This window comes from Acomys minous (assembly GCF_964271855.1).
Source record: "Acomys minous genome assembly, chromosome: 16".
NCBI lineage: Eukaryota > Metazoa > Chordata > Mammalia > Rodentia > Muridae > Acomys > Acomys minous.
This window is the reverse complement of record NC_140498.1, coordinates 19,320,861-19,344,800: the sequence shown is the minus strand read 5'-3', so window position 1 is coordinate 19,344,800 and position 23,940 is coordinate 19,320,861. Positions and strand designations below refer to the sequence as shown.

At 44.4% G+C, this 23,940-nt stretch overlaps 1 protein-coding gene and 1 long non-coding RNA gene across 2 annotated transcripts; one reads left to right on the top strand and one right to left on the bottom strand.

Moving 5' to 3' along the window:
• Positions 1–1,950: 1,950 nt before the first annotated feature.
• On the bottom strand, positions 1,951–9,564 carry LOC311587409. The gene is made up of 3 exons (XR_014775855.1): positions 9,441–9,564; positions 5,692–5,829; positions 1,951–2,115 (listed from the first exon to the last, which is right to left on the bottom strand). It is a non-coding gene; the product is annotated as an uncharacterized lncRNA (long non-coding RNA).
• Positions 9,565–9,676: 112 nt separating this feature from the next.
• SKP1 (S-phase kinase associated protein 1) lies at positions 9,677–23,920 on the top strand. Its single transcript, XM_084764161.1, has 6 exons — positions 9,677–9,814; positions 15,006–15,102; positions 19,360–19,433; positions 20,631–20,774; positions 22,080–22,220; positions 23,630–23,920. The coding sequence occupies exons 2-6, from the start codon at positions 15,006–15,008 to the stop codon at positions 23,663–23,665; spliced, it is 492 nt and encodes a 163-aa protein (XP_084620287.1). The 5' UTR covers positions 9,677–9,814; the 3' UTR covers positions 23,666–23,920.
• The last annotated feature ends 20 nt before the right edge of the window (positions 23,921–23,940 follow it).

The following is a 23,940-nucleotide window of genomic DNA, read 5'->3' as shown; positions in this document are numbered from 1 at the left end:
TAAAACACTAATTTTTTTTAAATTTTATTTTGTGTGCAAGCCATGTAGGCCTGTGGAGTTCAGAAGCCAGCATCTGAGCATCAGTTCTCTCCTTACATTAACCATGTAGTGGACAGCTGGGTTTGAACTTCCTTTGCCAGGCTTTGTGGCACTGAGCCATCTCACCGGCTCACATGTTCCTCTCTCTTGACTTACATACAGTAGCTTTTTGTTTTGTTTTTTGTTTTTGTTTTCTGAAACACAGATTCTCTGTAATAGCCCTGGCTGTCCTGGAACTCATTCTGTAGAGCAGGCTGGCTTCAAACTCACAGAGATCTGCCTGACTCTGCCTCCCAAGTGCTGGGATTAAAGGTGTACACCACCACCACCTGGCTACCTGTGGTGACTTTTTTTTTCTATATCTACACATGAAACCACCACCAGGATAAAAATTAAAAAGAAAAAAAAAAAGAACCTGATGTCTCAGAGGTCTTCCTCACCACCTGTCAGCTGCTCGGCTTTCCTTGCCTTCTCTGTGGTCTTTGTTAAGATGGACTTGCACCGTCAGCCATCTTGCACCTAGCTGCTTTCATTCAACATTGAGGCCCATCTACAGTCTACTGCTTTTCTCTTTCAGTAAAATTCTATGGTATGAATATCCTGTGGGTTGTTTGTACAGCAGATGCTGCTGTTATTTCTAACTTTTGATTAATAAAGCTGCCGTCGTGGCTCCAGCATAATCTGAGCATATCCACTGAGGATTACCATCCTGGAAGCTGGCTCAAGTGGTGAGGAGGAGAGAGGAGGGGGGGAAGGAGGAGGAGGAGGAGGAGGAGGGGGGAGGAGGAAGAGGAGGAGGAGGAGGAGGAAGAGGAGGAGGAGGAGGAGGGGGGGGGAGGAGGAAGAGGAGGAGGAGGAGGAGGAGGAGGAAGAGGAGGAGGAGGAGGAGGAGGAGGAAGAGGAGGAGGAGGAGGAGGAGGGGGGGGGGAGGAGGAGGAGGGGGGGGAGGAGGAGGAGGGGGGGGAGGAGGAGGAGGCAGAATCTTCACAGGTATCTCTTTAGTACCTACTTCAAGGTAATTAGGTCTTGGGGCGCAACCCTTCAACAGGGTTAACACTGTTCTTGTAGAATGAATTAGTTCTTGGCAGAAAGTGTTTGTCTGAAAGTGGTGTCAGCCCATGTACTTGGCCCCTAATGCAGTTGCTATGAATACTGAAAAATAACCTGTGGTACACATAAGCACTTATTTCTACTGGATATATACTCAGAACTGGAATCACTAAACCACTGGGTTCATGTATGGGTGCTTTGTTTTTGTTTTTTGAGACATTTCTCTGTGTAATAGCCCTGGCTGTCCTGGAACTCACTCTGTAGACCAGGCTGGCTTCGAACTCACAGAGATCTGCCTGTCTCTGCCTCTTGAGTGTTGGGACTAAAGGTGTACAACACTACTGCCCTCCAAGGGTTCTTGTATTTTTATCTTTAGTAGATACTGCCGGTTGGTGCACTTCACCAACTTGTATTTCCAACAACAGTGTTTGAGATGTCAGTTGTTCGATGTCCTTGTCAGCACTTGATATTGTCAGCCTTTTAAGTTTAGCCATTCCAGTGACATGAATAATTTTGTCAAAAACTGTGACATCTCATTACCATTATTAAGGTCTGACTTACAGATGAGAAGAGTGACAGCAAGGGGAAAGCACCTACCCCAGACCACACAAGAAGTTTAAAGCAGGTGTGCAGCAGCGGGTCGGCATGATTTTTGTGCACCTGTAGCCGCATGAGCCTGAAATGGCGGCCCTCAGCTGGGTGCACTGGTGCACGCCTATAGTCCCAGCACTAAGGGAGGCAGAAGCAGTCGGATCTCTGTGGGTTCGAGGCCTACAAAGTGAGTCCAGGATAGCCAAGGCTAAACAAAGAAGCCCTGTTCGAAAACAACAACAGCAACAACAACAAAACCAAAATGGCAGCTCTCTTCTTTGACTAGCACTCCCCCACAGTTGACCCCAGAGTGTGATGGTTAGTGTCCACTTGACAAGATCTAGGACCACCGAGGAGGGAAACCTCTAACCCAGCGCTCTTCAACCTGTGTTTCTCCAGCCCGTGGCTTTCAGAAGACCTTTTCACATAAGTCACCTACGACCATGGGAAAACACAGGTTTTTTGTTTTTTTCTTTTTTCCAAGACAAGGTTTCACTGTGTAGCCTTGGCTGTCCTGGACTCACTTTTTAGACCAGGCGGGTCTTGAACTCACAGCAATCCACCTGCCTCTGGGATTAAAGGTGTACACCAACATGCCTCCGCTGAAAGCACAGATTTTTTTTTTAATTTAATTAGCTTATTCAGATTACATCTCAATTGTTATCCCATCCCTTGTATCCTCCCTCCCACTTTCACACTATTCCCCCCTCCCCTATGTCTGTGACTGAGGGGGACCTCCTCCCCCACTATATGATTATAGGCTATCAAGTCTCATCTTGGTAGCCTGCTTATCCTTTCTCTGCGAGCCACCAGGCTCACCAGGGGACATGGTCAAATATGGGGTACCAGAGTTTGTGTCAGAGTCAGTCCCTGTTCTCCACTCAACTGTGGAGAATGTCCTGTCCATTGGCTAGATCTGAGTAGGGGTTCAATGTTTACTGCATGAATTGTCCTTGGTTGGTGTAGTAGAAAACACAGATTTTTACATTACAGTTCATAACAGTAGCAAAATTACAGTTAGAAAGTAGCAACGAAAATAATTTTATGGTTGGGAGTTACCACAACATAAGGAACTGTATTAAAGGGTCTTGACACTGGGAAAGCTGAGTGCCACTGCTGTAAACACCCCTGTGAGGGATTATTCAGATTAAGTCAATGGAGTGAGAGGCCTCACTCTAATGGAGGCTACACCATTTGTTTGGGGCTTGAGGCGTAGACTACAGAAAAAGAGAGAAATCTCAGGCTGGAAAACTGGCCAAGTAGTTAAGAATGCTTGGACTCTTGCAAAGGACTTGCATTTGGGTCCCAGTACCCAGATCTGGCAGCTTAGAATTGCCTGTAACCCCAGTCTGAAGGGATCTGACACTTCCTCTGGTCTCTGAGGAGACCACACACACACACACACACACACACACACACACACACAAACACACAATTTTTAGGGTTTCTCTGTGTAGCCTTAGCTGTCCTGGACTCACTTTGTAGACCAGGCTGGCCATGAACTCACAGAGATCCTCCTGCTCCTGCCTCCCAGTGCTTGGATTACAGGAGTACTGTAATCCTGTGCCTGGCTTCATAAATTTTTAAAAAGAAGAAAATATAGAAAGCTAACTGAACATGTGTTTGTTGGTTGTGCTCTGCTTCTCCGTGACCACGGGTGCAGTGTGCCCAGCTGCCCTAACCTCCTCCCGCCAGGACCTACTGTGCGCCAAGATAAAGCCTTTCTCCCTTAGGTCGTTTTTCTCAGGCTATGTTACAGCAACAGTACTAACTAGTACACTGGGTCAGTATTCTACCAATAAAGCTCTGAGATATGATCTCTATACATAGTCAGGCTCGCCTCACACTTGCAATCCTCCTGCCTCGGCCTCCTAATATCTGTAAATTCTTAGCAAGAAAATCTTGGTGGAGTGGGCTGGAGAGACGGCTCAGCAATTATCTGGGGGTTTTGATTTGTCCCTGTTACTGGGTTGAAGAGTGGGGGGAGGGAGGAGAGAGCCTATTCTCAGATTCACACTGGCACTAACTGCTCTCTTTTTGGGCTCAGTTCCTCTGCTCCCAGCCTTTCGGCAAACTGCCACTATCAGGTCTCCTCCTTTTCAGTTCTCCAGTTCTTCCAACACAGGAGGAGAGCCAAGGCTCAGAGAAAAAGTAGTTCACTCAAGATTATGTAACAGAGGCGGGTTGTGAGCTGTAGAGTGGCCATCAAGGACTGGGCAGAAAGGCAACACAATAGCAGATGCAGCCAGGAGATTCGGAAAGAGCACGCTGAGTTACTGCTGTTGTGTGCCGCGCTTCTTGGAAAAGATACGGACAAAATTCTGATCAGCCCAGCTAGAGAACAGATGACAGAGCGAAGTACGCAACCCTGAGCTCACCATTAAGGTGAGCTTTGTTTTTTTCAGGCAGGTTTTATTAGGGTTGAATATAGGTGAGGGGTTACTTACAAGAGCAGAAATGTCCCAAAGACATCTGTGTCACTAAAAGCCCACCCCCAGCATAGGTGATGGCTCATAAAAGCCAGAAACGTGGAGCACGCTGCACAGTTTGCAGGTAGCTCAACAGGCTGAGCTTTGGTCTCTATCTCTTCCAGGCAGCTGGGACTTTTCTGCTAGTGTCTCGCTGTGTTCCTTACTTCCTAGTGAACCTGGCCACTCACAGGTACTGAAGCCACTGAGTTGTTTATTTCCTGAGTGTTAAGACACTGACTGGCAGGATGACAATTTCCACTCCCTTTAGAACATTGTGGTGTCATCAGGAGATTCCCTCCGAGGAGGGATGTTGTCTCTCTTTCTGAGGAAACTGGTACATAAGTGCTTAACTAACGTAGATGCCATCTTCTGGCCTAGAACACACATCAAGAGTCTACAGTCTGCCCTCCAGGGGGATGTCTGAGAAAGGGAGCAGGGGCTGAATTCTGAGCTAAGTGTCATTTGATTGATTTATTGGTTGATTGGCTGACTGAGCCAGGGTCTCTTGTATCTCAGGATGGCCTCCAACTTGCTATGTAGCGAACAGTGGCTTTGAACTTCTGGTCCTTCTGTCTTCACCTTTCAAGTGCTAGGATCAAAAATGTGCACCACTATGGCTAGTCAGCATAGTGCTGCAGATTGAGCCAAGGGCTTTTCTCGAGAGTGTGCGCGTGTGTTGACAAGCGCTCTACCCATTAAGCTACATTCCTAAGCCCTTTATTTTGCACACATTTCCATATAATAGTTCATCATCAAAAGCAGTGAGGCAGGCACTAGGAGGCAGGAGCTGATGCAGAGGCCATGGGATGGGTGCTGCCTACTGGCTTGCTCCTCATGGCTTGCTTTCTTATAGAACCCAGGACCACTGCTAGTCCAGGGGTGGCACTGCCCACAATGAGCAGGGCCCTCCCACATTGACCACCAATTAAGAAAATGACTTACAGCCATATCCAATGGAGGCATGTTCTCTTATGTTTTTGGTTGTGAGCCTAGCCTTTAATGGCTGAGCCATCTCTCCAGCCCGGAGGCATTTTCTCAACTAAGGTTCTCTCTTCTCTGATGACTCTACCTTGTGTCATGATGACATAAAACTAGCCAGCAGAGAGTGTTTGCCTGCATTTATGTAAGTGCACTGTGTAAGTGCAGTCCCACTTGCAGAGGCCAGAAGAGGTCACTGGTTTCTCTGAAGCTGGGGTCACAGGTAGTTGTGAGGCACGCCACTCAACATGGGTGCTGGGAACTGAACTTGGGTCCACTGCAAGAGCAGCAAGTGCTCTTAAGTGCTGACATCTCTGAAGGCCCCAAATCCTCTTTTAAATCCACTGAAGCTGGACAGTGGTGGCACACACCTTTAATCCCATCACTTGGGAGGCAGAAGCAGGCAGATTTCTGTGAGTTCAAGGCCAGCCTGATCTACAAAGCAAGTCCAGGACAGTGAGGGCTATACAGAGAAACCCTGTCTCAAAAAACAAACAAACAAAAATAAATAAATAAAAACAAAACAAACAACAACAAACCCACCGAGAAGGCTGGTACTCACAGGAATCTTTTTGTGGACACTGCAGCAGTGGAGACTCACTAAGGCAAATCATCTTCAGAAATAATTTATCAGAACAACTGCATCTTCCCAAGTGCCCTGCCTGATTCCTTGGCGTTCACTTTGCCTGGAGGCTGTAGCCTGGGAAACAGTATGTATCAGAACTTGTCTATAGCACTGGAGGGGCAGGGTTGAGTTCTTCCGGACTGTCAAGCTACTGGGAAAGTCCCTCCTTTTCAGTTCTGTTGTCTTTCTCTCATCGAATGGTGTATTGTTCTTTCTTTCCTTTTTCTTTCTTCCTTTGTTTTTTTGAGACAGGGTTTCTCTGTGTAGACCAGGCTGGTCTCAAACTCACAGATCCCCCTGCTTCTTTCTCCCCGAGTGCTGGGATCACAGGCATGTGCCACCATACCTGGCTCTATTGTTCTTTAATTTTTTATTCACTTATTTGGTTTATTTAAAATAATAAATTATTTAATTTTATTTTATGTGCATTGTTGTGAAAGTGTCAGATGACCGGGAACTGGAAGTCCAGACAGTTGTGAGCTGCCATGTGGGTGCTGGGAATTGAACCCAAGTCCTCTGGAAGAGCTCTTAACCACCGAGCCATTTCTCCAGTCCTGGTTTGGTGTCATTTTCAAGGCAGGGTGTCTGTGTATACTCAGGTTGCTCTAAAACTCATTATGTAACCCAGCCTTGACCTCAAATTTCTGCTTTTCCCGTCTCTTCTTCTGAGTGCTAGTGTTCCATGTGTGTGTCATCAGGGCAAACAAGGGGTTTTGACACCCAAGCGACTCTGTGGAGCCAGTTCTTTCAGAGCTAGACTGACAACTACTAATACACTGGATAGAGATGCATCGCTCCCAGCTTATGCCCTGCAATTCTGCAGCCATCCTGGCTCTTGGATGGAGGGTTCCAGAGAAAGTAGGGTTGATTTAAAAACTGTGACACTGATCCAGTCTTTTTTTTTTTTTAATTTATTTTTTATTTTTATAAATACTGCTGGCTCCTTCCTGGCAATGTGTTATCATTGAGGCCTTACTACAGAAGTTTCTCCACTTACTCTGAGCTTAAGAATCACCTTGGATAGTTTAAAAAGCAGAAAAACCTGCTCCCAGGCTAGATTCATTACACTGAAAATGAGCTCATCTGCCTTTGCTTGACTGGAGCCAATTAGTTACTGTATTATTCACTTAAGAATTCTTTTTTGGGGGCTGGAGAGATGGCTCAGAGGTTAAGAGCACTGGCTGCTCTTCCAGGGGTCCTGAGTTGAATTCCCAGCAACCACATGGTGGCTCACAACTATCTGATGCCCTCTTCTGGTGTGCAGGTGTACATGCAAGCAAAACCACTGTATACATAATATTCTTTTTTTCTTTTTTGATTTAGGTTCTTTCTGTATAGCCCTGACTGGCTCAAAGTTATGTAGAACAGGCTAACCTTGAACTCACTGAGTACAGAGGGTGACCTTTAACTTCTGATTCTCCTGCCTCCACCTCCTGAGCACATACCGACACATACTATTACGTAGAGTTTATAGGGGTGTTGGGACTCAAAGCCAGGGCCTCACACATGCTAGGCTAGCACACTAATAATTGAACCACACCCCCAGACGCAGAGAATAGATTTTCAATACACTAGTTGTAGTGCTGTTTCCAATACATTGCAGGGAAAAAATTAATGTGTAATACACTCCTGTGAATCCATATCCAGATGACAGAAAAATATACAAAAGCACCCAACTTTCGCCCCAGATGCTTAGTTCCATTTCTTTTAGTCAAACAATTTCATCTGCATCTTTCGTGAAATAATTCATACCTTATATAGTCAGGGCATAGCAAGGTTTCAACCCAGAGGATGCTAAACTTTTCCCAGCACCAAAATCTCCATTTCTCCTCCAGTCATCTCTTGGTAACTCTAATATCAGCAGCTCTCATACATCTGGAAAAACATACCTATTTTGTGCCAAGACCTGTGTGCTGGTTTCTTAGGCTAGCTGTATGACCCAGCACTGCCCAACACTGCTTAAGATACCCACCAGGTTTATGCCAGGTGGAGGAAAAGGCTCTCCAGCGGGCTTTCCCAGGAGGCCTGAAGCAGGAGCTGTGCTGCAGGAAAAAGCCTGAGAACTGTAGGCCTTTCATCTTCTGTCATCAGCGGTGGCACCTGGCAGACACTGGAGACCGTAGCCTACAGACAAAAAGACCTGGTAATTCAAGCCATTGCTTGGCCTCTCTGCTCAGTCTCGTCCTAGAGAAACTGTAGTCTCTGGTTTCTTTAGGAGGCCCTGCGTGGAAGTGTCTTTTGTCTTTGCAGTGTTAGGAATACCATCACGTGCTCATTGGCTAGGTGAGCCAGGTGAGCCAGGCGCCTTGCTGGGGATAGTGATGCTCCCTAGACACAGCAGGGCAGGGCAGGGCAGGGCAACTGCACAGTTTCTGCCTGGGATGAGGCCAGATGAGTGCTTTCAGGCTTCTCCCATTACTTCAAAGCTGTTTCATTCTAGCGACCTTCTCACGGCTTCCTTTGAGCTGCCCATACAACATAGCCTGTTTAGGTTGGGCTTGACTGTCCTGGTTTACTGGTGGCTCCCCAGCAATGGCCTCACAGGCCAGGCCGCGCACACACAGGACAGAGAGCATGCTTACTCCGCATCCTCACTGCTACGTCGGTGGTTTCTCTCTCTAGGCTTGGAAAGCTTCACTGCAACAATGGCTAAATGGGGTCTGGAAGCTTCTTCAGAGTTAAAAGGGTAGGAAGTAAAGGTTAAAAATATCTAATAAGGTAGTGCATGCCTTTAAAGGAAGCGCTCACAATTGGGAGGCAGGCAGAGCTGAGTTCAAAGTCAGCCTGGTTTAAATAGTGAGTTCTGGGGTTGGAGGGATGGCTCAGTGGTCAAGGGCACTGCCTGCTCTTCCAAAGGACCCGGGTTCAATTCCCAGCACCCACATGGCAGTTCACAACTGTCTGTAACTCCAAGATCTGACACCCTCACAACAACACACATAATTTGAAGTTAAATAAAATGTTTAAAAAAAAAAAAAAAGCCGGGCGACGGTGGCACACGCCTTTAATCCCAGCACTCGGGAGGCAGAGGCAGGCGGATCGCTGTGAGTTCGAGGCCAGCCTGGTCTACAAAGTGAGTCCAGGACAGCCAAGGCTACACAGAAACCCTGTCTCGAAAAACCAAAAAAAAAAAAAGTTAAAAAAAAATAGTGAGTTCCAAGCCTGGTTTACATAGTGAGACCTGCCTCAAAATAAAACAAAACAGAAAGAATTATCAGGCAAGTATGTTTGGTGAAGAATGCCTGTAGTCCCAGCATTGATGGAAGACCGTGTGTTTTAACCAACCTGGTGTACATAAGGAATTTGTGGTCACCCATTACCAAATGAAACCTTGTCTTAAAAAACAAAATAAAACTTTTAAAATCAAACAAACAGGGTGTACCACGTCAGGAATATTTCAAGTGCTAGACCGCCTGGGCTAAAGTGATATCTTGCCTCAACATGCCCTACGATTTTTAAAAAATTCATTATCGGTGGAACAACATCCCTGGTCGGCAAACACAACGTCACTTCTTTCGGTTATTAGGAGAGTAACGATGCTCAGGCTGAGGTGAATCCTTTAAGTGGAAGGGCACACACCCACAACCAGTTTTGCGGCGTGTTGTCTCCAGGCTTTTCAGGACTCGGATCTTTTAAGCAGTTAAAGACAGCCCCTGCCTGAAAGACCCTTTGGGTCGCGATGGTACCTCAGCCGGTGCCAGCGTCCGCATGGAGAGAGAGCACGGCGCTCTTGAGGACAGCGGAGTAAGGCGGAAGCCCCTCTCCTGCCTAGCCGCCCCTCCATCCGCCGCCCTTCAGCATCTCTCCCGTAGACCTCCCCCGCCTCCTGCGGCGCTTAGGGCTTACCTCGCCGCCCTCCGCCTGCCGTCAGGCGATCTCAACAGCCAGCCCGGCCGGCTGTGTGACGTCACGAGCTCGGGGTCCTCGACGCCCGCTTCCCGCTCGTATAAAAGCCGACGCCGCGCGGCGCCGCCGCTGTAGTGGCCTTGCCCTCGGTGTCTCTCCTCTCGTGTGAGCGCCGCTCGTCCACCTCGGGCCCACGGTCTTGAGACCGAGCACCGTGAGTAGCCGCCCGCGAGCGGGACCGGACCGTAGCCCCTCGAGGAAGGGCTGGGTGGGAGCCCCGCGGTTGCTGTGGCCTGCACGAGGCGGTGGCGGTGGCGGCCGCCACTCGGCCTGGCGTACCCTGAGCCGCCGTGGGGGGGTGGGGGGCCCGGCCCGGTGGCGGACCCCGGACGGCGGGAGGCGCGACTCGGCCGGGTCAGGCCTCCTAGGGTCACGTATCGTCTCGGCACTCGCCGCGAGGGTGTGAGGCGAGCCCCGTGACCGGCCTGCTGCTCCGCGGAGGGCGGCGGTCGGGCCCGAACACAGCTGCAAGGCCTAGGCTTCGGGCCGGGCCCGCCTCAGCGATAGGCCTGCTGCTCCCCAGGGCGGGCGGGCGGGTGGAGGGGCTTTGAGTCGGGGTATCCCTGCCCACCCAGATCTGGTGGCTACTCGTTGCTACTTGATTCCGGCTCCTTCCCTTTCCCCCTGTATCCGGCGTCACTAGCTCCCTATTTTGCCTATTCTACCCCAGAATCTGCGGGGAACAGACTCCATATTTCTGTGCCTTGTTTTGTCATAACCTGCAGTCTCTGAACTTACTACTGTAATAGACCCCGGTCCTCTGAGGTGTGTGACTTTTAGGAGCCCTTGACGCTAAAACTTGAGATGTCTGGGTTGTTTTTTTTTTTTTTTTTTTTTTTAAGGGATAGTGTTAACACCTGCCTTTTGGCTCACTTTCTAATGGAGTCCTCAGGTTTGGAGACTTGCACTTTTCCATCACCGTGTCACAGTAAGAATGTGTCTGTGGCTTAGAAGAAATAGTCTCTTCCATCCACCAGTCTCATAACAAGTGTCAGTATTTCGGGTCACCTAAAACAGGATTGCTTTTAAAGTCTGGTGTACTAGAATTCTCATTATGCCAGCCTTGCATGGTTGTTTTCCAAGTCCAAGAATTTAGAGAACTGAAGAAGGGGCTTTTGAAAGCATATCAAATCGAAATCTCATGCACTGTTACTTAAAAAATTTGCACTTAATGCCAACACAACAAAAGTTAAGTCTAGGATTACAGAGTGCATTGAATTACAGATTAACCGATTGCCTCCCTGTTATTTAGTAAGATCCTGGCTCCCTTATGAGTAACCTATACCTAAATTTGACTATGACTAGGCACATCTTTCTTTATTATGGATTATTTACAGGGAGTATGGATTCGTCGTTTAAAGTAATTTTGTCAACGACAAAAGTTAGACTTGTTTTGGAATATTCGTTAGAGTACTAGGGACAATAAAAAACATGTTTTGCTGTTATAAACTGGCCTTTTTATTTTTAACTTTTACTATTGGCTTATAGGGTCTGCTGCTTTGAGCTTCTCAGTTCTGCATTGGCAAGCACTGAGTAACATGGAGAAGCAGACATGTTTGTGAGTTGAAAAGTGAAATCTGATTCTCTAACCATGAATGAGGGAGAGCCACATATTTCAATGGATGATTGTAAAACAGCCTTATCTCTCCCTGACCCCTTTCTCACTATCTTGTTTACTTGAGGAATGGGGACAAGTGTCTCAGGAAGGCTGAATGAATATTTTAAGAGATGTGCTGTGTCTTAAGTGTTTGACCCTAAAATGGGTACAATAGCTATTTTAAATGCCAAACCCTGTACTGTTGTGTAAATTCACATTATTGATAATCCGATAGTAACATTGAAAGAATATGTCCACCTCAGAAGCACAGACTTTAAGAGTTACATGTGAACGCCGGCTGTGGCAGTACATGCTTTTAATCCTAGCACTTGGGAGGCAGAAGCAGGAGGATCGCTGTGAATTCATGGCCAGCCTGGTCTACAAAGCAAGTCCAGGATAGCCAAAGCTATACAGAGAAACTCTGTCTTGGACACCCCCCCCCAAAAAAAAATTGCATGTGAGTCAGGGGTTGTTGTGGGGCTCTTAGTCCCAGCCCTGGAGGCAGAGGTAAGCTGATGTCTGAGTTCAAGACTAGCCCCCACTATAGAGCAAGTTCCAGGACAGCCAAGGCAATACAGAGGAACACTGTATTTAGGATACTACAGATGCTGGAGGGATGGCTCAGCAGTTAAGAGCACTGGCTGCTCTTCTAGAGGTCCCGAGTTCTATTCCTGGCACCTACCTGGCAGCTAACAACTGTAATTCCAGTTCCAGAGGATCCAACACCCTCTCACAGATACACATATAGGCAAAACACCAATGCCCCTCCAAAACAATGACAAAACCAAACTACCAAAAAAAAGTTGCATGTGGATTTTAAAAAGCTGTTGAACTAATCCTCTTTTGGAGGAATGAGGGAGAAGTATGAAGATAAGAAAATGCTGTATTAGATTTGTTTTTGTGTGGTGTTTCCTCAAACTCAAATCATAATAGGAGTTAGTTGCTTGCTTTTTAAAAAGACATTTTATACAGGGACTGGGGAGATGGCTCAGTAGTTAAGAGCACTCTCTACTCTTCCAGAAATCTACCAACCATATGGTGGCTCACAAATATCTATAAATGTGATCTAATGCCCTTTTCTGGCATTGTGGGTGTACATGCAGATAGAACATTCGTATACATAAAAATAAATAAATAAATAAATAAATAAATAAATAAATTTTTCCCCTAAAGGCTCATATTTTATCTGAGTTCATAGGGTTTTTGGTTTTTGGAGGGTTTTTGCTTGTTGAGTTCAGTTTTTGAGACAGGGTCTTAGGAAACCTAGGCTAGCCTTAAATTTACTTCCTCTGTGTCAGTAAGATGGCTTTGAACTTCGGATCCTTCTGCTTCTTGTCAAATGCTGGCATTATGACATGTCCTGGCTTACCTTTTAGGCAGGGGAGAGTATAGTGCTGCAGATTGAAGTAGGACCTTACACAGGTTAGGGAATTCTTATACCGATGAGCTATAATCCCAGCGTCTTTTGTATTTCATTTTGAAGCAAGTTTTTTCGGAGCTCCTCCAAGGCTGGCCTAAACTCCTTATGTAATCTAGGCAGTCCTTGAATTTATGACCCTCAGCCCTCCAAAAAGTGGATGTTATAGGACTGATTTCTCTGTAGGGAGCTCACTCTGTAGACCAGGCTCTGCCTCTGCCTCTGCCTCTGCCTCTGCCTCCCAAGTGCTGGGATTAAAGGCGAGGGTCACCACCTCTACTTTAAATACGTTTTTGAAGTAGGTTTTTGTAGGGACTTAGAGGATCTCAAACTTGGACAATTGATGAGTAGGTGATGAAAAATTCAAAAGAACTCTTCTAAATTTAAGCTCCTTACGGGTTTTAGGAGATCATATTGACATCTGTTTATATATGTCTTTTATTTTCTTGTGTGTTGTATTTGTTTAGCTAAATAAGCATATCCTAGTCTACTCTTTGTAGTAGTTTACTTTTTTTTTTTTCAGTGTTCTGCCTGCATGTGTGCCTGCAGGCCAGAAGAGGACACCATTATAGACGGTTGTAAGCCACCAGGTGGTTGCTGGGAATTGAACTCAGGACCTCTGGAAGAGCAGCCAGTGCTCTTAACCTCTGAGCCATCTCTCCAGCCCTAGTTTACTTGTTTTTCACTTGTAGATTTCATTGTAGGAAATTTAATTTTATTTGATATTTTTGTTTTGGGCTGACTTCAGGTAGGTAGTTAATCGTGGCAGTTAATATTTTAGATTGGGTAGTTATTACTCCATGTGAGCATAAAGGAGTATGAAAAGCATATAGCAAAAATTTTTGGTTTTTCCAGACAGGGTCTCTCTGTGTAGCCTTGGCTGTCCTGGACTCACTTTGTAGACCAGGCTGGCCTGGAACTCACAGTGATCCACCTGCCTCTGCCTCCCGAGTGCTAGGATTAAAGGTGTGCACCACCACGTCTGGAGTATATTGAAATTTTTGAAGGGCTAGCAAATGGCTCAGCTGCCAAGCCTGATGACCTAAATTTTATCCCTGGAACTCACACAGTGGAAAGAGAGCTGCCTCCTCCAGCTTGTTCTCTGACCTTCAAATATGTGCTAAGGTATATGCACACCCACACACATTCTAAAAGTAAATGTCAAAAATATAGGTGGTGGTGGTGGCTCATGCCTTTTGTTGTTAAGATATTTATTTATTATATATTCAGTGCTCTGCCTCCATGTACACAGCAGACCAGAAAAGAGCATCAGATCACATTATAGATGGTTGTGAGCCACCATGTGGTTGCTGGGAATTGAACTCAGGACCTCTGGTAGAGCAGTCAGAGCTCTTAACCACTGAGCCATCTCTCCAGCCCCCATGAGTTCCAGGACAGCCAAGGCTACACAGAGAAACCCAGTCTTGAAAAACAAAAATAAATAAGCATATATAACTTTAAAGCAAAAATACTTTATTTTATGTATATGAGTACTCTATTTGCATGTATACCTGCATGGCAGAAGAGGGCATTAGATCACATTACATATAGATGATTGTGAGCCACCATGTGGTTGCTGGGAATTGAACTCAGGACCTCTGGAAGAGCAGACCGTGCTCTTAACCGCTGAGCTATTTCTCTCACCCAATACAGATAGCTCTTAATACCAGCTGTCTTTTCCCCCGAGACAGGGTTTCTCTGTGTAGCCTCAGCTGATGTGGACTTGCTTTGTAGACCAGGCTGGCCTGGACAAGAGATCCACCTGCCTGTGCCTCCCAAGTGCTGGGATTAAAGGCATGCGCTTAATACCGGTGTAAATTCAGTACTGCCTTAAGTGGACCTTTCAGGCTGATTTCTCTCCCCCCCCCCCCATGTATGTAGACTTGGCTGTCCTATACTCACTATATAGACCAGGCTGGCCTCAAACTCAGAGATCCACCTGCCTCTGCCTACCGAGTGCTGGGATTAAAGGCATCAGGATGTTTAAAGGAGCTGTACTTGTGAAATTTTTTCTTTTTTTTTGTCATCTTCTTTTTAGGTTTTTGAGACAGACAGGATTTCTCTGTTATTTTGGCTGTCTTGGACTAGCTTTGTAGATCAAGTTGGCCTCGAACTCAGTGATCCACACCTGCCTCTGTCTTCCAAGTGCTGGGATTAGAGGTGTGCCCCACCACACTGGCTCTGAAATTTTTTCTTTTAACAAGAACAATTATAGGCTTGCTGTGAAGATCTTAGAACTGTACAGTAACTGTAAGTTACAGCTTCCTGACAGACTAGTTGATGAAATGTCTTGTGGAATGAATTAATAGCTCTTAAATTTCTATTTTTTAGATGCCTTCGATAAAGTTACAGAGTTCTGATGGAGAGATATTTGAAGTTGACGTAGAAATTGCCAAACAATCTGTTACCATCAAGACCATGCTGGAAGGTAAGTTATGAAGCCTTGGTGTGAAGAAAGAGGGCGTATAAGTTTAGGATGAGGGCCTGTAACTTACAAGTATTAGGTTTATTTGAGGCAGTCTAAGCTTGAGAGTGAAGTAATTTCCTTTGTTGTATGAATAAAACCATGAACTATCAAAGTGTTGGACTTTTTGTTTTTTAAGATTTGCTAAGTGGACTTCTGAAAGAGCAGGTAGTGTTCTTAACCAGTGAGCCATCTCTCCAGCCCCTGGTTCCTTCCTTCCTTCCTTCCTTCCCTTTTTGTTTTTTCGAGACAGGGTCTCTCTGTGTAGCCTTGGCTGTCCTGGACTTGCTTTGTAGACCAAGCTGGCCTCACACTCACAGCAATCCACCTGCCTCTGCCTCTGCCTCCCAGTACTGGGATTAAAGCCTGGCCCTTCTTTCTTTCTTCTTTTTTTTGTTTTTTGTTTTTTGTTTTTTAGTTTTGAGACAGGGCTTCTCTGTGCAGTTGTGCCTGTCCTGGAACTACCTCTGTAGACTAGGTTGCCTCGAACTCAGAAACTCAGAACTTGCCTCTGACTTCTGGGAGCTGGGATTAAAGGCACATACCACCATGCCTGGCTATAATAGTCCATTTTGTTTCAAGTAAATTGGATTTACAAGTGTTTCAGGGTGGTTTTTTTTTTCCCCTAATGATAAAAATCAAAGCACTTAAGGCTTGTCTTACTGTATGGCAGCCAAATAGAACTGCTTGCTCTTTGATTGGAGGAAGTAAGCTCCATGGGTTGGATACTGTTGAAGACTTTTGTAAAAAATCCACATCTGAATTAAAAAAATTATTTTCTTTGTATAGCTATTTTGCCTGCATGTGTATTGTGTACCACACCATGTTTATGCAAAGGTACAAAGAGGCATGAGATTCTCTGGAACTGGACCTGCTGGATGTGGGACCCTGGGAACCAAACCTAGGTCCCCTGCAAAGTAATAAGTGCTTAGCTGGGTACATGCCTGCAATCCCAGCACTCAGGATGCAGAGACAGGTGGATCTCTATGAATTTGAGGCCAGCCTGGTCTACAAATGGAGTCCAGGACAGCCAAGGCTACACAGAGAAACCCTGTCTTGAGTCCCCCTTCCCCCCAAAAAAACAGTAACAAGTTCTCATAACCACTGAGCTGTCCCTGCATATAGTTATTGTTAGGTGTTTCTATATGTTGTGTATATATGTGCATACTGCAGGACAACTTTTGGGAGTTGGTTCTGTCCCTCTGTTGTGAGTTCTGAGGATCATTGAACCTGGTGGTCATGCTTGCATGGCATGTGCTATTTAACCAAGATGCATTTTTATTTGTTTATTATGTATAGTGTTCTGCCTGCCTGTATACACCTGTAGGCAAGAAGAGGGCATCAGGTCACATTACAGATGGTTGTGAGCCACCATGTGGTTGCTGGGAATCAAACTCAGGACCTCTGGAAGAGCAGTTGGTGCTCTTAACCACTGAGCCATCTCTCTAGCTCCAAGATCTATTTTAAAAACAAGTTTTTCTGTCTTCTTGACATTTTGATGAAACTGCTGCAACACCATAGACTGGCTTTGTAGACCAGGCTGACCTGGAACTCACAGCAATCCACTTGCCTCTGCCTCCTGAGTGCTGGGATTAAAGGCGTGTGCCGCCATACCCAGCCATGAGTCTTTTTAAAAGCTGGACACATTCTCTTTGGTATTTGGTACATATCATGTGGCACTTGAAGTTCTACATTCTGGTAACAAACATTGTAGATCCCTTCTAGTAAGTCTGTAAACCCCTTGGTATGTCCTGTAGTCAAGTACCTGTTGAGTGGAGGAATATGGAATGGTCACAATAAAGAGAGGGTGGTCTAAGTAGCTCTGTAAAGGTAGGTGAGTAACAGCAAACTTGCTCCATGAATACTTGTTTGCCAATTGAAGTACTTACTCATCTTAGTGGCTGCCTGATGTGCTGATCTATCCTGTGCTGCTTCAAAGAAGCATTTGGTAATTTTAAGAGCATTAGTTGTCTAGAAACTTGTGCAGATTGGCTTTGATTTCAGTAGTAAGTAGATAGCAATGTTAAAGGATTCTTCCCTCTGTATCCTTTGTGGTCTCAAAACTGAGTGGTTTCATCTGAAGTACCTGTAGCTTATATGATTCTAGCCTCTTGAGATTTCGAGTTCTTTGAATTTGTCGTCTTACTGCTTTGTTTTGTATCTGCAGTGCCTCTAATTAGTTTCATATGACTTTAAAAAATAAAATGAAACTTTAAAATTTTTATTTTGTTTTGTTTTTATGTGCATTGGTATGTAGGTGTCAGATCCCTCCGAACTGGAGATGTAGACAGTTGTGAGCTGCCATGTGGTTGGTGGGGATTGAACCCAGGTCCTTTGGAAGAGTAGACAGTGCTCATAACCGCTGAGCCATCTCTCCAGCTCCCTAAAATGAAACTTTTTAAATTCGGGATAATCAGAAGTGAAAATCTGTGTGCATGTGGATTGCTTTAATACATGTGTCTGTCAAAATTCCCTGAAACAAAATAGCTTAAATGAATATATTTTGCTTTCATATAGTCTTTTTTGGTTTCTTGAGACAGGGTTCTCTGTGTGGCCTTGGCTGTCCTGGATTAGCTTTATAGACCAGGCTGGACTCAAACTCACAGTGATCCGCCTGCCTCTGCCTCCCAAGTTTTGGGATTACAGGTGTGTGCCACCGTGCCCAGCTTCATACATGGTCTTAAAGAAAAAATAGCATCTCAGCCAGGCATGGTGGCACATGCCTTTTAGTGCCAGTACTCGGGAGGCAGAGACAGGCAGATCTTTGAGTTTGAGGCCAGCCTGGTCTACAAGGCAAGTCCAGGACAGCCAGGACTCTGTTACACAGAGAAAATAAACAAAACCCCACAGTATATCTAAATACTAAAGAAGCAATTCTTGTAGCCATCAAGACCTTAGTATTACTTAAGCCTTCTTCCAAAGAGCTTTATATTTTGTTGCCTTGCAATATCAATATCTCAGTCATCCAAAGAGAAATTCTACAGTATAGATTCTCCTAACAGTATCTTGGGGGGGGGGGGTTCTTTTTAATATATATGAACTTAAGGCTTTGCTTTTTGTTTTGTTTAAGCAGGGAATGAGTCTAGGACAAGTAGTGGAATTATTAGGAGAGAGGAGATGCTTTCTTTTTACAACTGCTGAAACTTGTAAAGGACCTTAGTGAGTGCCTTGTGTTCAAGGTCTATTTTGGTTCTCATCTAGAGTATCTAATGGTTGACCTTAGACTTCTCATTTGACTTTCTCACTTGACTTCTCATTTGATTTTCATATTTTTTATGTACAAGTGTTTTGCCTGCATGTATTTATGTGTACTCTGTGCATGCAGTCCCTATATAGGCCAGAAGAAAACATTAGATTCTCCTTCAAGTAGAGTTAGAGATTGTTGTGCAAATTGATGGAGAAGGGAAACCCTGTAAAGTGATTGATTGTAGTTGTGTAGTGGCTAAGGACTATAACAAAGAAACTCAGACCAAGGATAGCCCTAAAGAGTACTTCAGGATGGGCATGGTGGCGCATGTCTGTAATCCCAGCACTCTGGAGACAGAGGCAAGTGGTTCACTCACTGTGAGTCCCAGGCCAGCCTGCTCTACAAAGTGAGTGTAGGACAGCCAAGATAATACAGAGAAAAACTCTGTCTTGAAAAACTTTAAAAAAAAAAAAAAGTACTTGAAATATAAGAAATGAACAAATAAAAATTTGGCTAATTTTTAAAAAGATGGGGTTTGGCTTTTCCAGATTGTTGTTCAGTTATCCATGCTTCATTAAATCACTGACAGGTATGTGCCCCCATGCCCAACCATATTAGCTAGTTTATGTCAGCTTGACACAAGCTAGAGTCATTCGTAGAAAAAGGAACCTCAATTTAGAAAATGCCCTCACAAGATTGGCCAGTGTGGCATTTTCTTGATTAATGATTGTAGGAAGGCCCAGCCCGCTGTAGGTGGTCTCATCTCCAGGTCCTGGATTGTATAAGAAAGCTGGCTGAGTAAGGCAGAGGAGCAAGGCAGTAAGCAGTGCCTTCCATTTTAGTTCCTGCCTCCAGATTCCTGCCCTGCTTCAGCTCCTGTCTTGACTGGCTGTTACCTGGAAGTATAGGATGAAATAAATTGTTTACAGTTTGCTTTTGGGGTTTTTTCACAGCAATAGAAACCCTTACTAGGACAGAATGTTGTTATTTGTTACAAAGTTGACAAATAATGGCTTTTCTCCTGGTTTTCTTAGATTTGGGAATGGATGATGAGGGAGATGATGATCCTGTTCCTTTACCAAATGTTAATGCAGCAATTCTAAAAAAAGTAAGTGATTATTTTGTTTTTCTTATTTTGGTATTGAGGATTGAAATTAGGGTCTCAACCATGCTTAATAAATGTTTTATTACTGAGCTAAGCCCTAGTCCAGGTAAGGTCTTTTTTTGGGGTAGATTTAGTTTTATTTCTTTGGTTTGTTTTTTATTTTTTTATTTTTTTGTTTTCGAGACAGGGTTTCTCAGTAAAGCCCTGGCTGTCCTGGAACTTGCTTTGTAGACACAGGCTGGCCTCAAATTCAGAGATTTTACCTGCCTCTGCTTCCTGAGCACCTATATTAAAGATGTAAAGTGCCACCTCTTGGCTTGATTGTCTTGTTTTTAAAGATTTGTCTATTTATAGTATATAGTGCTCTGCTTGCATGTACACACCTTCATGCTAGAAGATGGTTGGGTTTTGTTGTTGTTGTTGTTTTTTGTTTTTAAGATGGGGGTCTTAGGTTGGGTGGTGGTGGTACATGCCTTTAATCCCAGCACTCGGGAGGCAGAGGCAGGTGGATCGCTGTGAGTTCAAGGCCAGCCTGCTCTACAAAGTGAGTCCAAGACAGCCAAGGTTGCACAGAGAAACCCTGTCTCAAAAAAAGAAGAAGAAGAAGATGATGAGGGGATCTTGCTTGATAGCTCAGGCTGGCCTTGAACTTAGAAGCAGTTCTGCTGCTGCCTTATGGGTCCTACATGCCACCACACCCATCTAGTTTCATAATGAACGAAGCTTTTAGTCCTTCCATTGTTTGTGTAAGTCAGAAATTTGGTTTGTGTGTGGTATATGCACACGTGTGTTTTGGATGTATACTTGAAGCCAGAGGAAGACATTAGGTTTCCTGAACTATTGCTTTCTCTATTTCCTGAATTTAGAGCTAGACTGGCAACCAGCAAGTTCCTCTAACACCACCAGTATTAGGAGTTGCAAAGTGCATGCTGTCTCAACCTTTTTATGTAGATACTGAGGATTCAAAATGGGCTCCTTATGCTTGTTGAACAGGCATCTTACTGGCCCTGAATTTTGTGTTTTCTCTGTGTGTTAGTGTGTGCATGTGCTAATAATGAAAAAAAAAATTTTTTTTTCTTAAAAATTGGGTCAGCTTTTTGCTAACCACCTTAGCTAGTTCTTAACCCCAATGTAGGATTGAGGCTCACAGCATTGAACTGAAAGTCTTATAACAGAATGCATAAGAATTTGTTCTTCTAGGTCATTCAGTGGTGCACCCACCACAAGGATGACCCTCCTCCTCCTGAGGATGATGAGAACAAAGAAAAGAGGACCGATGATATTCCTGTTTGGGACCAAGAATTCCTGAAAGTTGACCAAGGAACACTTTTTGAACTTATTCTGGTATGTTAATGTGTAAGGGAGTTCTGTTGCAGAGCCTTCACTACTTAAAGGGTTGAATTTGGTAGCTGCATCTTCAACTGTGGATATTATCTAGACTCATATGCAATGTTATGTATATTAGTAGTTGCATTAAATGTAAATGGTCTCAGCACTTTTGAGAGGGAGAAATATCAGGTCAGATAAAGCAAAACTTTTTGCTACTTGTGTGAAACAAATTGGCCCATTTAGAATCAAAGATGGAAAAGAAGTATGCTAACACAAATCAAAAGAAAGCTGGAATGGTGGTTATATTTTAGAGTTAAAGGGGACTATTTCGTAATAATAAAGGGATTGCTTCATTAAGAGTACATTGTTGGGGGATGGTCTGTACATAATCAGCTGGGTGTGGTGGCACACGCCTTTAATCCCAGCACTCCAGAGGCAGAGGCAGGTGGATCGCTGTGAGTTCGAGCCTAGCCTGGTCTACAAAGTGAGTCCAGGATAGCCAAGGCTATACAGAAAGACCCTGTCTGGAAAAACAAAAACAAGAAAAGAGTACATAGTCAGACATCTACCCAGAAACAGAACTTCAAAAAGTAAGTAAAATAGTGAAACACAAAGGTTAATACACAATTGTGCAGTCATAGTTAGAAACTTTAATATTGTTTCTCAGTAATTACAACAAGTGTTCAGGAACACTATTGAATAGCTTGTCTTGAACAGCTTGTTTACATGTAGGACATTACCTTTAATTATAGCCATATAAATTCTTGTCAAGATAGTACAAGTTCTGGGCCATAAAATCCTCCAATTTAAATGTATTCAAGTTATACAAAGTGTTCTCTGAACTCAGTGATAGAAGCATAAAAGAATGTCTGAGGCTGTGTGGTAGTATATAACCTTTAATCCCAGAATATAGGGGGCAGAGGCAGGATGAACTCTGAGTTTGAGGACAACCTAACCTGGTCTACATAGCAAGTTTTAGGACATTTAGGACTACACAGACCTTGTCTCAAAATCTGGAAAAAAAAATATCAAATATTTGAAAATCCAGTAATTTCCTAGTGATTTATAAGCCAAAGAAAAAATTTAAATTAGTATTTTTAACTGAGTTGAGATAAACACCTAAAATCTGGGATAAAGGTAAAGCAGAATATAAGAGGAAATTAGTGAAAGTTGAAGACACATCGAAAGTAATCAGTGTTAAAGGACAGAGAATTTCATAGAGTTCATTCAAAGGTGTGTCATTTTATGCTCGATTTGATGTAAATTGTTAATCACTCAAATATTCAGTACGCATGACTAAAAACCAGCTATCATTTACAGGCTGCAAACTACTTAGACATCAAAGGTTTGCTTGATGTTACATGCAAGACTGTGGCCAATATGATTAAGGGGAAAACTCCTGAGGAGATTCGTAAAACCTTCAATATCAAAAATGACTTTACTGAAGAGGAGGAGGCCCAGGTAGGTAGCACACAGCCTATCTTTGATTATTTATTTTTTTTAAATTAATTTTATGTGCACTGGTATGAGAGTGTCATCCCTTGGAACTGGAGTTAAACAGTTACGAGGTACCATGTGGGTGCTGGGAATTGAACCCAGGTCCTTTGGAAGAGCAGACAGTGCTCTTAACCACTGAGCCATCTCTTAAGCCCCTTATTTATTTATTTTTTTAAAAGAAACTGGAACCTACTTATACCATGACAAGAAAAAAGGCCCTTCATGAAGTCTTGGGCTAGTGCTACAGCTTATCAGTGCACTTATTTAGTCTGCCTTTTTAAATGCCTTGATACCAGCTGGGTGTAGTGGCACATGCCTTTTATCCCAGCACTTAGAAGGCTGAAGCAGGCTGTGCCTGAGTTCCAGGGTTACACAGAAGAACCCTGTCTTAGGGGGGAAAAACAGTAACAACAAACGTCTTGATACAGAGGGATGATGTGCGCCTCTGTCTTATATACTTTTGGTCTATCTCTGGATCTAAGCACTTAGATGATGCTGTTCTTGAAGACTTTAATTTTTAGTCTGGCCATGCGGTGGCCAGAAGAGGGCATTGGATTCTCTGGAGTTGGAGTTACAGGTGACTGTGAGTATGGGTGGGATAAACAAATCCTCCACGATAATAGCATTCTTAATCTCTGAGTCGTGTTCAGCCTGATAATGTTCTTTATAAGCATTAAAAAAACAGATTTTGAGCTAAAGGGGTTTTTTATAATCAGATTTTAGGTTTTTTGCCTGGGATTTTTTTTCCCCCTTTTTTTAGTTTTTCGAGACAGGGTCTCTCTGTGTAGCCTTGGCTGTCCTGGACTCACTTTGTAGACCAGGCTGACCTCGAACTCACAGTGATCCGCCTGCCTCTGCCTCCTGAGTGCTGGGATTAAAGGTGTGTGCCACCACCGCCCGGCTACCTGGGACATTTGTATAGGCCATAAATAGTTGCCTTTAGAAATCAGGGCCTGAGCCGGGCGTGGTGGCGCACGTCTTTAATCCCAGCACTTGGGAGGCAGAGGCAGGCGGATCACTGTGAGTTTGAGGGCAGCCTGGTCTACAAAGTGAGTCCAGGACAGCCAAGGCTACACAGAGAAACCCTGTCTTGAAAACAAAACAAAAACAAGAGATCAAGGCCTGATAATACAAGAGTGGCTAAGTTGGATTTGCTTGCCAGCTTTGAAGAGTGGGACTAGAGCTCTCAGTTGCATCTGCTGTTCAGTGGTTTACAAAAGGGAGTTACCAAGTCCACTCTTACTTAGCATAGTGTTTTCTTAGCTTTCCGTTCTGACCTCACATCACACAGTCTACTGATGGTAATAGTATATGTAGTGCTTAGCCATCTCAGAAAAGACCACTCAAGTTACTTCCTTGTCTGTCTCTTCTAGGTACGCAAAGAGAACCAGTGGTGTGAAGAGAAGTGAAGTGCTGTGCCTGACACTGTAACACTAGAAGGGTGGTTCCAAATGCTAGTTGCACTGCTCTGTTTATAATTGTTAATATTAGAGAACAGTAGACAAACGCAGCTTGTCCTCACTGCATGTGTAGTTCCAGTACAGATCAGACCTGTGGCTGAGTTTCTTCTATGAGCAGAAGTTACTTTCTTTTTTCCCCACTCATTACTCTGAATAAAACTGAACTATGGGTTCTCTGTGGAAATCCCTCATTCTGTAAAGCGACTTATGCCTTGTTCATTGTC